The sequence below is a fragment of the Microtus oregoni genome, unplaced genomic scaffold, assembly GCF_018167655.1.
Source record: "Microtus oregoni isolate MIOR12 unplaced genomic scaffold, Mior012 000019F_ref0000042, whole genome shotgun sequence".
NCBI classification, from domain to species: Eukaryota; Metazoa; Chordata; class Mammalia; order Rodentia; family Cricetidae; genus Microtus; species Microtus oregoni.
Window position 1 is genome coordinate 25,382,393 of NW_024543078.1, and position 18,029 is coordinate 25,400,421.

The window sequence follows — 18,029 nt, forward strand, 5'->3', positions numbered from 1 at the left end:
CCAGGCAATGTTTAAAAGAATACAGTTTCCGTGTAATTATTTCGGGTGTAAAGCTAGCTGTGCGGAAGCTGGGCAGGACGAAAAGCAGGCCTGCCTGCCTCATCACTACAGTCTTCTATGCTTATCCACCATGTCATCCATTCTTCACGTTGGGATCTACTGTGGGGACACAGCACAGGCTTAAAGCGACGAGTCACATTCCAGTCTCTGTGCAGGGGACCAGTTACCTTCTCTCTTACTCTGCTACTGTCTAAAGCGTCTTGTCTTTTGTCCGTTTATTACACTCACAAGGAGAGCTTGAGAGGACATTTTAAACTCCACACCACTACCTGTATTGACTTTTATTTCGCTGCTTTAAATGTTTAACAGAGACCCAGGCATGGTGGGGCGCACCTGTAGTTGGTACCTCACAGGCAGTGCCAAGGGGATCAAGGGGTCAAGGATACCCTTAAATCAAGGTCAGTCTGGGCTCTAGGAGACTCTGTCTGAAACAACAAATGCTCCACATGGATTTGGTTCACATCTTGAGCACTTATTTAAAGAATGAATAATTTAATAAATGATAGCAGCCATGTCCAAGTCCCGAGGGTGCACTGGCTGCCACCATAGTGAGCCAGCCTCTCTGTGTGGGTACCTGCAGGGCTGGCCACTTGTTAGAGACCGCCATCATGCTGCTCCTCAGACAAGTTCACAGTCTCCACATACCATGGGAATTGGTCCTAATTTCTCCTGCTGTGGCCTGTGAATGAAACTTGCCCGGCTGGGCCAAAGCTGCTTGTGTTATCAAAATCAAAACAACAAAAATCTAGTACTTGGTGGTGTGTCAAGGACTTCCTGACATTGTGTGAGTCTGATAAACCCGGGGAGTCCCGCTGGCTCACGACACCCACAAGCTCAGAACTTTAAAGGGACATCATGGCTTCACTGTAAACAAAGATTTCCTCAGAAGAGTCTTGGAAAAGCCAGAGGAGAGTGCCCACATGCTCTGAGGCCCACAGCTCAGCAAGGGTCTTAAGTCAGATAAACTGGGGGCAGCGAGATTAGATCCACTGGAACTTAGACAGAAGTCTACTCACTTCACTCTGCCCTGCACTCTCAAGGCAGTTGGAGAGACCATCTCCGAACCAAACAGGGTTATATTTTAACAGGTCACTAAAGATAAGCGCTGTAATATTGCTTATGAACTCTCAGAATCTAAATAGTAATATCAGCATTAGCTCCCGGGGCGGCGGGGGGGGGGGGGGGGGGGACTCCTGGGAGGACCATTTCCTGATTCTTTTTACTTTAATTGAGTTTAGCTAATTTATTTTTGTTTAATTGCTACAGGACAGCAAAAATGGTTTTCTGACAAGCTGAAGTTAAGAAGCAAACTTGAAGAGTTCCATGCTGGAACTTGAGCTTAAAAGAGCTGGCCTAGTTGTGTGCCTCACAGGGATACCAAAGGTCTTTCTGGCACATTACCCAGCAGGACAAGAAAGGGCTGAGAGCGGAGAGTGACATTTAAAGACCAATTTCCCAAGGGTTGCACATCCCACATGTCTTGGGCAAAGTTCAGAGAGGCTGGAGCAGGATCCACTTCTGTTCTGCCCTAGAAACCATGATAAGGATAATCCCAGACTTAGTGGCCCCCACACTTTCCTGTGCAAGGAAGGAGGGGAGCTAGGAGACGGCGGGGAGTGCTTCTGTGCTTTAGCATCAAGCGCAGGAAAAGAATGTAGGCTTGTGAGCAGGTGTGCATGCTGTTAAATGCTCATTCTGAGACTCGCTGGGGTTTAACGAGCATGCTTTTGATGCTTATACTCTAAAGGGCTCCGTTTATGTTGATGACTTACATTTAATTATAATTTTTAAGTTGAAGGCTAAAAGAAAAAAAATTGACATAATTGAAATAAAACAAATATCTGGTCCTTTTAGCATGGGTACTGTTGTATTGTGCAATCATTTATGAGTTGTGTGTGTGTGTGTGTGTGTGTGTGTGTGTTTTCAAGGCAAATGGATCTTTTAAGCCGTTCTTTCTGTGGACAGGAGCAGTGGGTACGTTGAATCCCTCTTCGCTTTGTGTTCTCAGTCGCTGAGATTGGAGGTCCACCCAAACACTAACGCACAGCCCTCTCCTGCAGTCTGCAGAAGCCATGATTGAGGGAGCAGATCTGAGTGGTCCAGAGTCCAACTGGCACCGGAGTAGGAAGCATCATATTTGATGGTATTTGGAGCAGGCCAGGGCCTTGCATCATCTACAGAGGTATCAGCTACACATCTGCATGCATCTACACAGATACCAGCTCCTGTTTTAGTTCTAATCCATTCTGCTCATCTTCTCCTGTCCCTTCTCCTCTACTATGATGGAGCCCCATGGCTGCAGCTTTCCTTAAAGGAGTTTTGGTTACCTAGTCTTCCATTCATTACCCATGATAAACTACACTCCAAAAATATTAATTTACAACTCTAGGGATAAACGATACTTAATTTTTATTGTGGAAACTTAAAACTAAGATTGACTTAAACGTACTTTGGTGCTCAAGGAGTTGTGGTCTCCCATAAACCAGTCTTCCTGAGAATCCCTGCCTCAAACAGTGGTCTTGGATATTCCACAAAACCCTGGTCCTAGGATCATGTACAGGCGTCATCGTCAGACAAATGTTTGCCCAAAAGCTCAATTCTGTGAGATGTCAGTCCTAGCGACAAGAAAACCTCTGCTGTCCAAAGTCTGGGAAAATGACTAGCTTGTGCAACTTTGCTTATTGCAGGGCTCTGCAATAATGTAGGTGTGAAGGGTGCGGACAGTAGTGGTGTTTGCCAAGCTGAATTTGTATTTCGTGACCTTAGTTTTGAAGCAATATAGTTTTGGGTTTACCAGTTGTCTTATTCCAATAGGAATGTCCACACTTAAGCAACTCATCCCACTAAGTGGAAGCTTGTGGTAAATGCTGGAGCGAGGAGCTTGGGAGACTCCATAACCCTTCCTGACTTAGTCTCCTGAGGCTCAACAGGTTATATGTAGAGAAGAAAATTCATTTTATTTTTGCCATAAATGGTAAGGAGAGAAGAATTCACTTACAGTCTTTCAGTCCTATACTGGTTTCTTCCCTAACTGCCTCCCCTCTCTCTCCATCTTTCTTTTCCTTCTTCCCAGCCTTCATTTTTGAGCTTCCTGATAGGTTAGCTGAGACAATTAACTTGTATCTAGAAAACTTTAGAAGCTGGTCAAAGCTTTTGTGGGTCAGCGAAGGTATTTGTGAGTCAATAGATCCTACTTTGAAATGCTAGGACGTAAGTTTGTGCTCAGCCACTAAATGCCTCTGGGAAGGTTTCCTTTGCTCCTGTGAAGGAAAACTGTTTAGTACTGAGATAGGTTGCCACCAAGAGACCATAATCTATTATGATCCCATTCTCCAAGTGGTAAATCAAGAATCACAGTCTGTGCTCCACAAAGTCTTAAACAATTTTCATATATAATTCCACTATGAAATTACTTTTCTATAAATGGTGACTCCACACAAAACTTTACTTTAAAAGTGTATAGGACATAATTCTTACTTCAGTATAAGGTGGTCTTCACTGTGTATTTTCTTTTTTTTTGTAGTAAATAAACATAAAGTTTAATCATTCTTCTTTGCAGATGATTATGAACATATAAACTTTTTAAAATATATTCATGTTTCATTAACTCTCTCATGTGTGCACATAACTGCACATAAAAATTCATGATGACATTCGACATGATTAAATGTAAAGAAAAACATAGATGTTGTTGCCATACTCTGCCTTATATTTTGATAGTTCCTATTGGTTAATGTCTCTTTACCTGCTTTGCACATCAGGGATTGAAATGGCATTTAGCTAGGCACCATCTAATTTCTTTTCTTTTTTTAAAATTTTATTTATTTATTTATTAAAGATTTCTGTCTCCTCCCCGCCACCGCCTCCCATTTCCCTCCCCCTCCCCCAATCAAGTCCCCCTCCCTCATCAGCCTGAAGAGCAGTCAGGGTTCCCTGCCCTGTGGGAAGTCCAAGGACCACCCACCTCCTTCCAGGTCTGGTAAGGTGAGCATCCAAACTGCCTAGGCTTTGCTTTTTATGGCAAAGGAGTCTGTGAAGGCCAAAGGAAACCATTGCAGCTATGGCTACCTATATAAGAGCAGCCAAAGACCAGGCAACAAGATGAGCCACCAGCCCAGCAGACAACACTGCTTGGGCTTAGAGTTCCAAATATAAAAACATCAGCATAAAAGTGTGGCAGGGAGGTGTGGGGGCAGTGCGAGGGAGGGCTGTTTAGTGGTAGGTAAGGTTTTATGCTCCTCCCCTTTACGGGTGCACACTCCACCACTTGGCTAGTTCAGTATTGCACAGTAAGGTTTCCTTGTGAATTCCCAAGCAGGCATACCACAGGCAAAGAATGAATTGACCCAAACATGGAAAGAATTCCAGTCAAAATAATATAAGCAAAGTACAACATTACAACAGTGGATTTAAATAACATGAGGATATTATGATTAGTAATACGTAGACACTATCTTAAGAGACAGTGGAACCTCAGAAACATTGGCAACTCAAGCTTGAATGGTAACCATCCTATGCAGAATTGCTGTCTGTGGTGGACACCATCATGCTTTCAGAGGGTGGTTAGGAAGTCACTCAACCTTCCAAAGTGAAAGTGAAGATACAAGGGAGGAGGAGAAAAGACTCAAAATCAGAAACAGAAAAATGTGGGCTACTTTCAAATAAAGTAAAATTGATAGACATCTGGATCCAAACACTTCAAGTTAGAGCTACCCTGATTTTATCCACTGCTGACCCTGTTTAGCCAGAGAGAAAAGAGAAGATGAAAGAAGGGAGCATTCAGTAAGCAAGAGATGAATACTGGAACCCAAATCAGGTGACAGACTGGCTGTTCTCTGTCCTACCATGCACAACGACAGATGGCGGAACACACCAGCACCCAGCAGCTGAAGAAGACTGAGCAGCTTGCCCAGCTTACCCAACTCATGAATGTTGGAATCAATATTTGAATTTATAGTACTGAAATCGTAAGCCTAGTGGGCAAAACTCACAGAGATTCTCTGTCAAGGTAAGTGGATGACATTATCCTTGCGGTCTGATTGGTCCATCTGCCAACATGGAGGGTGTGTGTGTGTGTGTGTGTGTGTGTGTGTGTGTGTGTGTCAGGGATGGAATCCGGGGCCTTACACATGGCAAGCAGGCATTCTACTCTCAGCTGGGCACCATCCTTAAGAAGACTCACTCTTGTGGAACCTGAGATGCTAAGTCTCCAGGAACCTCTGCTGAACTGGGCATCAGTAGTCAAGCGGGATAAGCTGGCCATAGGGAATGTAGAATTATGGTAGCCCTACCCCATTCTGGGGATGCAGTTGAGGAAAGAGGTCACAGACTCAAGAATAAACCACATCTTCATGGTGATTGGCACGTGAAAATAAAGGAAGCAGAGTAAACTAGGAGGTCAATTGAAAAAGGAGAGCATCATATACTACCTTAGGGAATCTTGGAGGAAACTGTGAGAGAGAATTCCAGGGTTCAGGAGTGAGGACTTGGGTTTGCCGAAACCATCCTATATATCTAGTAAAAGTTGTTCTGGGTTATCCAGAGGTCAGCTACTGAAGTAGACTGAATAGTGCCCCCCAAATTTCACATCTTTCTAAAACCACTGAATGGAACCTTATTTGGAAATAGGATTTTGAAAATCTAATTACTTAAAGATGTTGCAGTAAGGCGCATAAACCTGGATTTAGGATGAGCCCTAAATCCAAAGATTGGCACCTCTTTTCTATGTATTTATGGAATATGACTTAATGTTTCTGTGAGTGTTCCTGACACGTAGAAAATGAGGCAAGTTGAATAGCACAGCCATAACTTCATCTCTTGTGATGAGGATGTTTAAAATCGGCTGTCTTAGTGTAGTGCTTGTCTATGTTCAAGTCCAGTGCCTGGCATCTACATGTGAAAATAAAGGGACCTCTGGACACAGAGACAGGGGAAAAGCCAGATGAAGACAGCAGCCAATAGTGCAGCCAAGCTGACATGGCTAAGGAGTGCTGGGTACACCAGAGGCTCAGAGAAGCGAGCACTGAGCCTCCCAGGAGCCTCGAAAGCCAGTGCCTCTCAGACATCCTGAGATCAAACTGCTGGCCTCCAGAAACATGAGGGAATAAGCTCTTCCTGTGATAAGACACCAGATCTGTAGGACTCTACCATGGTAGTACCAAGAGACGACTACACACAAGTAATAAGCATTTAGCAGCAACAGGAAGACACAGCAACTCTGGCACTCACGGCCCTGTTCTAGGGTTTCTGCCAAACAGTTGTCACTTAGCTCCTGTATTCTGCGCAGAGCATCAAGACGATGGTGGCAGCTGAAACCCATGACCATCCCAGCTGGAGAGGAGTGAGTGGTCCCAGCTTTCTAGGTTGCTGCAGAGACATCTCAGGTGGCACAGACATTCAAAGGACATGCTGTAGTCTCGATCACTGGGGAGGGGGCTGATGGTTTTCCAGCCTGGCCCAGATTTTCATACCAAGGAGTAGACCTCATCCTATGCCACAGCTCTCAGAAAGAGTTGTTCTGATCACTGTGCAAACACTGATGGATTGAGATGGGTGAGGCGAGTTCAGTACACACCTTACTGCATGCCAGGAGCAACTGCCACAGTGAGCGGGGCCTGTCAGCACTGAGAAATGGCCCAGATCTGGGAGCCCATTTGCCTCTGCTCCTGTGGTCCCTTGTGCATCCTTCAACAACTTACATAGCTGTCTGAAGGGGATGGGACGGGTGACACATACTTAAAGATCAGGCTTTACCACAGATGCCTTTAATTCAACCATGTTAAAAAAAAAAGTGCCATTACAGATAGTAAATAAACCAAACTTTCCAAGTTTGGTGCCAAAAGATGATGCAGGGTTGAGGTTGAGATGGGAGAAACTTGAGATGAAAGTTTGGGTCCTTTGGAAGCCTATGAACAGTTAAATATTTGGTCTGTTGTTCTGTGCTCATCCTCAGCCCACGGGGGTGGAGGGGATGTATGCTCCCTCAGCCAGTCTCTGGTTTTGGAATATGCTTGTGGTGGGAGACACAGAAGTAGCCCTTCCTTCTGCTGGCCTCCTCAGATACACACACCAGGCATTGTGTTAGTCCTTGCCATGTCCACATGTACAAACCATATCCATCTTTTTCTGTTGTTGTTGCTTTGATTTGTTTTTCGAGACAGGATTTCTCTGTTAAACAGTCCTGGTTGTCCTGGAACTCAACTCACTCTATAGACCAAGCTGACCTAGAGCTCACAGAGCTCCACCTGCCTCTGCCTCCCAAGTGCTGGGTTTAAAGGTGTGCACCACCACCGCTTGGCCATCTCCATTTTATTCCTCCTTCTTCTGACCTCACCCTGTATTGCTGACCTTACTAGAAAGTCCTAGCTTAGTTAAACCGCCATACTGAGCCACAAACCACCACAGTGTCCTCCAAAAAGAACTCAAGACAAAAAAAAAAAAGACAACATCCAACAATGACGCACACCCAGTGCCAAGGTGTGTGAGCATTGGTTCTGTGCTGAAGCCAAGCAATTGAACTTAATCTAAAGTAAAGACACAAACATATCTCCCCAGGGAACCCAGAGGTCCAGATTGACTTTCCATGTGCTCTCTCTTACAAATGACCTCTGTCACTCCTGGAAGACGAGGACAGGGTGCAGCAGGTCAAGGTACTTTGTCCCACACAGAATCATTGATCCTGCATCCTAAAGCTGCCGCCAACTCCTTGTGCAGCCCTTTAGCCAGAGCTCCCTTGTGCTTACCTTTGCAATCTGTACACACCAGTTGAGTAGGTACTGAGAGCCGATGTTGTCCTTGTGCTCTCGGACATAGTCCAGGAGGCAGCCATAGGGCATCAGCTGTGTGACGAGCTGGATGGTGGAGGTCAGGCAGATGCCCAGGAGGCGGCACACATGAGGGTTGTCCACACTGGCCATCACATACGCTTCCTACAAGGCAAGGCCAACAGATGCATTACAATTGGTTCCCTGGCAGTGGCCAGTGGGAGAGGCACATGGCTCCCTTTCAGGGTAAAATGGGATGACTTTGCTTTGAGTTTCAAAGCCTGAACTCTGTACCCCAGTGTCGGGGACATTTATGTGAGTCCTTGAGATGCTCATATACTGTGGGAGGTAGGCTCTCTTTAGTGTTGCGTGTTGGAGGTCTGCTGGACAGCAAAAAACCCAAATGGAAGAATTTGCCATTAGCAAAGGCTTTGATGAAAGGGGATCTGAGTCACCCTGATATTTCAGAGTTCAGGAAATGCTAGTATCTTCCTTGAGATGACCCTCTGCCCTACATCTCAAGGCAAATGATGATGCTGTTAGGGCTTTTTGGGGTCCAAATTTGGATCTCAGCATGTCCTGGAGAATGATTTGTTCACGTTATTAGTGGCCATAGTCACTCGAGAGACCCTATTTTTGAAGGAGAGATCTGAGCCTGCAGGCAGTCTTGAGGAAGATCTCTCCTCTCAACACAGCAGACTTGATTCAGACTGAATGGTGGGAGGGCATTTGGGTCAGGAAACCTGCCCACAACACCCTTGCAAAAATCAACTTTGGAGAAGTGCTTTTCTCCGTGCAGGTTCTAGCCTCTGAGATGGAGAGTTATGCGTCTGAGACACTCATATACACGTTCACACAAGCCTACATACTTACATACTACATTCTCACACTGGAAAATGCACATATGCCCGCACACACGTGCACACATACGCTGCCGTATATAGATCTGTTTTACATTCCCTTTCCAGTGCCCGGCCAAAATTGAAACTGGAATGTATACGGAAAAATTATTAGGCCATGGGATTGCCAGAAAAGCACGAATCACATCTCTCCTCTGGGTCTGGGAAGCTGTACAATCATAACAGCACAGAAATCCTCCAGGCGGGCCTATTTTCTCAAGATGTGCCGGAGATTTGGGCACATCTTGTATTCATTTTCGAGGGGGAGAAAAAACATCTGCAAATTGGAGCAGTTTGAGAAGCTTAACGGCCATTGGCCGATGATGACTGGGACAGGAACAGAGCAGGGGGCGTGGGCGTCAGGCCACACAGAGCCTGGAGCCCTGCCAGTTGGTTCTCCTAAAATATGATAGACAAACAGAACTGGGCTGTCACTTCCTGCCCACACCCCGCACAATGGGAGTGTTGTGTAGTCGTGTGTGAACGTTAAAGTGAGCTTTGTTCTTCCCTGTTTATGTTGGAAGCCGGGATGGTGCATTGTGACCCGCAGCAAATATGCCTGGTATCCCACAACAATCTCTGAACCAGCTGGAAGCAGGCAGTACCCACAGGGGAGACCCTGATGGCTTCTGTCCCAGACTCACTGCGGGGCAGTCTGTCCCTGAGGCTTCGGTGACCCTGAAAAGTCACTATTTGTTGCTATTGCTGATAGCAGATTTGGATCCTTCCTTGTTGTCTCAGTCATCTCTGAATTATTTGTGCTGTGAATGGGGCAAAGGCTTCCAGGGGATGCTAGATTCCTTGAGTCTGGACTTCAGAATGAAGGGTAGCGAGCCAGTGAGATGGTTCAGCGGGCAATGGTGCTTGCTGTGGAGGCCTGATGACCCAAGTTTGGTTCCTGCAGCCCTGACTGTGTAGAGATGTAAGGGAAGAACCAACTCCATAAGTTGTCTTCTGGCTTTTGCACATGTGCCGTGGGACATACATCTCAGGGCATTTGCTTATCATGTGCACACGTATGAGCTCATGAGTGTGCGTGTGTGTGCTCAGGCACACACACACACACACACACACACACACACACAAGCATTTTTAAGAAAAGCGAAAGGGTAAGAACCCTTGGTGTTTAAAAATCTTTCCCAGTTAATTAAGTCACTAAAGACCACATGGCAGGGGAGCTAGACCACAGAGTGTGAGGTCACTGGGACCATTTACGAGTGCATGCCAGCATTTACAAAGCATGTTCGCTATGGACTGTTCTTGTGGCGATGCTGGTTGATGTTCTGCTTAGCGCCCTGTTGAAACTGACCCCAGGACCACAGGCCTTGCTTCCTTCAGCAGCAACCAGTCTCTCAGTGCCCTCGCCCCCACGGCTTTCCAGGAAACAGCACACAGCCCTGCACAGAAGCTGTTCTGTGTGTCTGGCAGACACAGCCACGTGACAAGCAAGCCAGAAAGCCTCAAGGTCACCACCCACTAGGTGCCATAGCCACAAGAGCTGACACACAAGGAGAAAACCAAAGGAGATAGGAATGAAGACACAAGGGCAAAGGCAGGCAGAGCATGAGCAATGGAAGGAGAAAGGGGTCAAGGAGCATTAGTCAGACAGGGCCTTCAGATGAGGGGTGCACTTGACTTTTATGCCTTTGTTTACCTCCAAGCCCTCCAAAAGCAGATCTCCTGCCTCCTTTCTGGAACATAACTATCATTGAGAATATTTCCAAACCGTAAACTCTCCTTATATTATCACCTTATAAACACTGCTCAAATCCACATTATTGGGTGTAATTTATTAGTGCATCCAAAATGAATTAAAATACTAACTAAGGAGTCAAGACTGACCAAACGATTTTCCTCTCAACAAGTACAAGTGATAGACTGTAAGCAAAAAGCCTTCACAAGCCCCTGTCTCCTGGTCCTCCTGGTTCAGTGAATAAGACTTGGCATCGATTTGTAATTTTGGAATGTAAAATGAATTTGCTTGACAGGTATATTTCCAGCATGCATGATTTCCTGTGACACTGGACGCATGCACCATCATCTCTCATAGGAACGGGCAGTGTGGGTTTCCCTAAGCTTCCTTCTCTTCTCTTCAACCTTCTGTCTCAGGAGAAGAGCAGTTTTCAATATCTTATTAAAAGCCCTGACAGTACTGAAGTAGGCTCTACCCAGTTCCTAGATGGCCTCTTTGTGTCAACCTCTTTACAGTTGGGTTCAGCCCCATCATTAGCTAAGAAGGCTAGGAGAAGTGGGGGAGAGTTCAGTAGAATTCAAAGCAAAATGCTGCTCTCGTTGAACACCCTAAAGGCTCTGGAAAGTAACTGTCAGCAGCATGGGGGATGATGTTTAAATTGCATGGGAGAGGGCTCAGGAGGTGAGGCAACAGTCCAGTAGGCGTCCAGAGGCATTGATCTCTGGCATCTTAAAAAAAAAAAAAAAACATTGTAAAGAAGAAAAGGTTCAGCAAAGGAAAGGGAATCCTCATTTCAGAAGTTGTGATGCACTTCAGACCTCAGCCATAACAATTTGAGCAGTTTCTGCCTCCTCTCCTTCATCGGTAACACTGGGCTGTGGGTGCATTTTGCAGTCACTATGGTAACACATGCTAAGAAACTAGCATCAAGACTGGCCCTGGGACGTATGTGGAGATTCTGAGCTTTCATTCTTTGGGGTGTAGGGGTAAGGAGAGGTTTGGAGAGGACTGTACTTTCTATATCAGGAAGGAGGAGAAGAGCTGAAAATGTAGTGTTTATGATACAGTGGTGAAAATTATTTAAAATCAAGCATTGTGATGGTAGGAAGCCGAACAGGTGCTTTCCGGGGTCCCAAAACTTGTGGGCAGCTCGACATTAAAAGGAACTCACATCAAGGATTTCCTTGTTGGCTTTTGGAGACGTGGCTTCTCTTAACTCCTTGATGGCCACAGGGATTTTGACCTTCTCACCTTCTGGAACCCAGAGACCCTGAGATGAAGAAGAAAACTGGTATTAACCTGAAATCATCAGGCCAGGGAACATGTTACCTTGTAAACTGGGTGAATTTTTATTAATGACTCCAATCTTTAAGAGCTCTGCATTGCAAAGTCGACAGTGCTTGGACTCATTATATCACAGAGACTCTTAGCTACCAGGCTTGAAGAATCTGAATAATTTTTTTTAGATGAAAACAAATACCACTCATATCAGAGACGCCTCTCTTGACAGCAAATGGAGACCATCACAGAAAACCACAGCTGGACACCATGCAGAGATCAGCTGGGAATATTTCAGAGGAGGGCCCAGAAAGATTGTTAAAAGCCAGACTATGAGAAAGTCTGACATGAAACAGTCTTTCCTAGAAATGGTTGAATAAATAAGACAGGAACATTGACATATCAACGGACTTGCTAAAGTGGAAGGGGGAAGATTTCAAGGGTTTCCATCCCCAGCAAAAGAACTATGGGTAACTAATAACTCCTGGAGAAGGAGATTTAGCTTCTCGGGGAGATGAGCCCCCCTTATTGATTGTTTAATACTGAGAGGTCAGCCCTGAAACCATATGCACACAAACAAAAAAATTGGACCTAGCTGGTTGTATTTATATATTTGTCCATATATATACATATATCTATATTTGCATACATACACATATATGTATAAATATACATGTATATTTTAACAATAATAATAAAAAGGGAACTATCAACTGGAGAGTAGGCGTCATGGGAGAAGGTGGAGGAAGGGTGCGTAGAGGGGCAAAAGAAGAAATGAAAGGGGAGAAAATGATGTATTTGTATTCCAATTATTTAAAACAAACATTCACATAAAAATTTCAAGGGGATTAATGGCCCACTTCTGTAATCTCAACACTTGACACCATTACAAGATGATTGAATTTAAGATCAGTCTTAGATACATAGTAAGAGCCTGTCTTAAAAAAAAAAATAAGGACTAAGCCAAACAAAAATCTATGCTTGCGCTAGTTTGAATGAGGAATGTCCTTCATGGTCTTGGATATTTGAATACGTTTTTCCCAGCTGATGCCACTGTTTGGAGAACTGTAGTTGGGGCACCCTTTCTGGAGCAAGCACATCACCTCAAGGGTGACATGAATTAAAATTCTCACACCGTTTCCGGTTTGTTCCCACTGCTTTGTCCTTGCGTTTGAAGATGAGAACAGCCATCTTCCTGCTCCTGCCACCAGGCCTAGAGCCTGCTGCCATGTTCCTCTGCCATTCTGGGCTCTAAGCCTCTGGAACTGAAAACTAACATAAAGGCTTCTATACATTGCCTTGGCCGTGGTGTTTGATCATAGATAGAGAAGCGACTAATGCAGCTAGTTGTAAAGGCAGGATGGATCATTCTGAGTTATAACTGAAAGAGACATTATGAAAAATGGACCTAGGAAAAGCAGATTGAGATGTTCATTATATGGTTTATTCTGACAGTTCAAAGAAAAAAAAAACCTGCCTCTCTTCCAGCTAGACTCCCAACCTATGCTTCAAGCTCAGGAATAGAAAATGCTTTTGATCTCACAGTGATAACAAACAATTTTTTTTTTCAATATCCTGGGTAACACTGCAGTTCCTACACCTTCAGCAATACAGACAGATGTTGATAAAAGTCACCAAAATGCTGGTGAGTCTGCGTTACCCACATAGGGCTGAAGTGTGGGGCAAACACTAGTTCCCAGGGCTAGGTGCACAACTGTCTCCAGGATGTTACCTTATACACTGTGCCAAATGCTCCGGAACCCAGAACTTTGATCTTCTTGAATTCTGTTTCCTTTAAGATCCTCAAGAGGGCTTGGTTGGGAGCTTCTCCGCTGGGTGTGAGCGGTTCCACGAGCTGCGAGGAAGGGAACAGACCCGAGCTGTTAGCTCTGCCTTCCACAATATGTGACATGTATGGTAGATGCCTTCAGGGTAAGAGCAGTCAGCTGCTGACAGCATGCAGCCATGCCTTACTACAAAGCACTCAACACACACGTTCAAAAGGAGCCATGCACACCTTTTCTTCAGAACGTAGTAATCTACAGGAGAAACCCCCGTCTTCTGATGCAGGTGTTTAACAAGGCAGCTCTATTTGAGGGCTGTGTTTTCCATATCTATGTCTATGTCAATCAGTTTTAATTAAAATATAGGAACAAGAACAATGTTATGCCATAACGGTTTGGGTCATCTCCATGTTGATGAAGGACCATGGTTTCTAATGCAGTGCCGGACACAGGCATTAGCTGAAGGATAATAATGGCTTAACACCCACTCCACAGAGTTTCAAAAAGAAACATCCACTTGTGTGGATAGTGGAATTGTCTCCCAAACTAACATCTCGATCATGGGACCATTGTAAGATTTCAACGTCTCTCTTATTTATTGCTTTCCTATATACACATAGAGGAGCTACCCTTTAGGCAGGCCTCCCCTAGGCTTTGAATTTTCAAAGACAATGACCAAGACATGCATGTTTTGTTGAATGGAGATACCTAAATAAAACAAATTGTGTATAATTGGACATTTTTTCCTGGTTCTTCCATCCTAACCAATAATTCATAGTGACAATTATATATCTGCTATGGGCAAGTGTCTTGCAAAAACTCATGTGTTTAAAATGGACCATGATGCTAATAGGAAATAGTGGGGCCTTTATGCGGTGAGGCCCACAGGGAGCCCTTTGGGTGATTGGGGTAGAGATCCAGAAGGGACGGTGGAGCACTTGTTTCCTCTGCCTGGCACGTGATGAGTTAATGTACTTCATCATGGACTCCTGCCCCAGGCCCAAAGTAACACTGCTAACCCCCAAACTCTTAAAAGTAAATTAACCTCTCTTCTTTATAAATGGACTATCATGAGTGCCTATTACAGTAATAGCAAGCTAAGCCACACCTAATCTATAAAATTTCACACTGTAAGCTCCTCGGAGAAGGTCTTTTCTCCACTGCAACAGATGAGGGTCGTAAGAATGTCACTGACTCACAGGCAGCAGACCTCACCTCTCTCTCCTGAAGTAGGCGGCGTAGGGTACGTTTTCGGACAATGTGGCGTCGTCTCATGAATAGGCCAATCCCAAGGGCCACCACAACTATGAAGAGAAGACCACCCACAATCCCAATGGCAATGGATGGGATCTTGGGCCTGGAATGAAATTGAGAGAAAGAGAAGGTAACAGTGGCATTTCATACATATCCTGTACCTTTTGATACATAAATAAAATTTAAAATCATCTCAGAAACTGGGATACTGTGTGAATTCTGGAAGGAAAGACTCGGGGCTAAGTTTTAAGATAAGGTTTCCAACATTCTTTGCTTCTTTGCCCCAAGTCAGCTCCCTTATTTATTTATTTATTTATTTATTTATTTTCTTTTCTTTTTTTTATTGAGAAAAAAATTTCTGCCTCCTCCCAGCCTCCCAATCCTCCCCCCCTCCCCCCACTCCTCTCCCCGTCCCCCCGTCCCCCCACTCCTCTCCCCTTCCCCCCACTCCTCTCCCCCTCCCTCTCAAGTCTGAAGAGCAGTCAGGGTTCCCTGCCCTGTGGAAAGTCCAAAGTCCTCCCCCCTCCGTCCTGGTCTAGGAAGGTGAACATCCAAACTGGCTAGGCTCCCACAAAGCCAGAACATGTAGTAGGATCAAAACCCAGTGCCATTGTCCTTGGCTTCTCAGCAGCCCTCATTGTCCGCCATATTCAGAGAGTCCGGTTTTATCCCCTGCTTTTTCAGTCACAGTCCAGCTGGCCTTGGTGAGCTCCCAATAGATCAGCCCCACTGTCTCCGTCGGTGGGTGCACCCCTCTTGGTCCTGACTTCCTTGCTCATCTTCTCCCTCCTTCTGTTCCTCATTGGGACTTTGGGAGCTCAGTCCAGTGTTCCAGTGTGGGTCTCTGTCTCTATCTCCATCCATCGCCAGATGAAGGTTCCGTCCAGATGGGATTCCTCAGCCCTCCCTTTTTTTCATTAAAAAAAAAATTGGTCTCCATAGGGCCTGGCATTGGTGGTGAATGTCTTTAAAACCAGTACTCGAGGAAGAGGCAGGCAGATGTCTGTGAGTTCAAGGCTAGCCTGGTCTACATAGTGAATTTCAGGACAGCCAGGGTTACCCACATAGTGAGACCCTTTCTCAAAAAAAAAAAAAAAAAACACTAAGCAAAAATTGAGGTCTCATCTGAATGTCTGTCATTATGATAACTATTTTTTATAATCATTGATGGAGAAAATAAATAATATAGAATTCAAAAAATAATCCAGATGTCAACACCACTTTTTAGTTTATTTTAACTTTTTGATAATTTTATATATGAGTACTGTATTTCCATCATCACTGTTCCTCCTATATCCAACTCCCATGCCCCTCTGTTCCCTCTCAAATTTATTATCTCTTCTTCTTTATTTGTTCACACATGCACAATCACCCCTACTCCCCACGCATATAAAATCAACCCAGCTGATCCATTTTATGTTGTTCATATTCTCGTATGTGTATGTGTTTAGGAATAAGCACAGAAACTGGATAACCTATCAGGGGCTTGGCTCTGGAGAAAACGGCTCCTCCTCTCTTAGCAGCCACTAGTTGCCTGTAGCTTTTATCTAGGGGTTGGGCTTTATGAGTTTCCACATGCATGTTGGCATGCCAACAAGTACTGTCATTGTGCAGATCTTGTTTAGACAACTATAGCTTTGAGAATTCACGAGTGCAGAGCTTTCTTTCATAGATATATAGAAGACCATCTCACAGCAGATAACCTGGTCTTCTAATTCTTACCATCTTGCTCCCCCGTCTTTCATGATGTTCCTTGGACCTGAGCTGTACGGTTGTGTTGTATAAGTAAATAATGCTTTTTTATATGAATTTACATCTTGTCCTTTCTAAGAGAACATATGTACAACTGAAAAAAAAATAGATATTTTCCCACGGCCATGTTGGGAGTTCTTCCAGTCCCATTGAGCTCTCATCATGTGAATGAACTCAATGGAAGTAAACACTGATATGATTTAGACATAAAAAGCATCATTGTTGCTATAAGTGTTGCCCCAATATACCCCCAAACTCAAGAATACATTCTCTTCTCTGTCTCATCAAGATCAAGTATAATTTCAGAAAGATGAAAAATCAGAAGTCATTTTTCAATCTCACTAATGACTATCTGAATTCATATTACTAACTCTGAATTTGGGTTCTTTAAGGATTATTTTTTTATTTCTTTTATGGTGGTGGCAGACTGAAAGTTTATTATCTTGAAGAATCAACCTCCATTTGAGTTCCTGATAAATTTATTCTTATTTTCAGGTAGACATGTTAATGAATAGCAAAGATTTGTTATCATTGTTATTTACATATAGATAAGGTACCAAAGTTCTTGCAGACCTTCCCTAATTGAACCAACTGTACTTCCTGAGATGGAGTACATTTCCTTCTCAGGGCATACAAGTCATCTCTGGAGCTATAGACCAAACCCCTGGCTAATAAAACTAATGAGTTTTCACCAATAAAAAAGAACATTGGGATATACCAGGAGAATTTGTTTCAGAGCATGTATTAAATGAGAAGCCACACTAACAAAGGGAGGTCAAGAGTTTGGAAGAGAAAACAGTTAAAAAAGAAATGCTGACAAAGAATGGTCATTGACTTTCAAGGCAGGGATTGTATGGAAAACAATATCAGAGTGTCATGGAGGCTGCCTGGAAGAGAGGGGGAGCTCTGTTGGGGCTTCATCTTGGAAGCTCTGAGAGGAAATGGCATTTGGAAGGGTCTCATGACTGAGACAGGCTTTATTTTATTTTACTCTTTCAATTGATGGCAGAAGGTACCAACCACCACAGTTAAGGAAGAGACAGTAAGGGAAGGGATATTTGTAGATATGTCCAGAACTGAGAGAGAAGCCTGAGCACCAAGCAGGTATTCTGTAGACAATCTCAGTTCTCCACCAGATGCTGTTGGCTGGTGATATACTTCTGCATGATGGCTCTGAGAAGAAATTCACAATTTCACTTCTCTCAGGGCAGCATCTCTGTAAATAGTGGAAAGTGATTAGAAAAAATGTTGAAGAAAACTCACTGTCTTTTCTGGAAAATATGTTTCAAGAAAGAAGAGAAAACGTCACTGAGGTGGACCTTGGTCGTTTGACAAGAAAGCTATTCACGCCATGTTTGTGACATGACCTCCCGGGCTACTTAGAAGAAAAGAGGAGGCCTTTAGAAGAGACAAGACTTAAGTGGAGTTGCTGTGCCTGCAAAGCTAGAAACAGATACGTAGAGGGGGCTGGTCCACACTGTTGACTTCTTATGGGGCTGGCTCTAGCGTAGTTCATCATGTATGCCCTCCACTGACCAACAACATG

At 44.3% G+C, this 18,029-nt stretch overlaps 1 protein-coding gene across 3 annotated transcripts in view; it reads right to left on the minus strand.

Annotated features, from left to right (window-relative positions):
• Window positions 1–18,029, minus strand: part of Egfr (epidermal growth factor receptor) — a 176,963-nt gene that overhangs the window by 12,368 nt on the left and 146,566 nt on the right. For 2 of the 3 annotated variants that reach the window (XM_041669982.1, XM_041669981.1), the window contains exons 17-20: window positions 14,693–14,834; window positions 13,426–13,548; window positions 11,587–11,685; window positions 7,803–7,988 (exon numbers count right to left, since the gene is read on the minus strand). In XM_041669982.1, the coding sequence (XP_041525916.1) occupies window positions 7,803–7,988; window positions 11,587–11,685; window positions 13,426–13,548; window positions 14,693–14,834 (550 nt within the window). Of the gene's footprint in view, window positions 1–7,802; window positions 7,989–11,586; window positions 11,686–13,425; window positions 13,549–14,692; window positions 14,835–16,956; window positions 17,700–18,029 lie in introns of those variants that run through there. The other variant, XM_041669983.1, reaches the window with a different exon arrangement.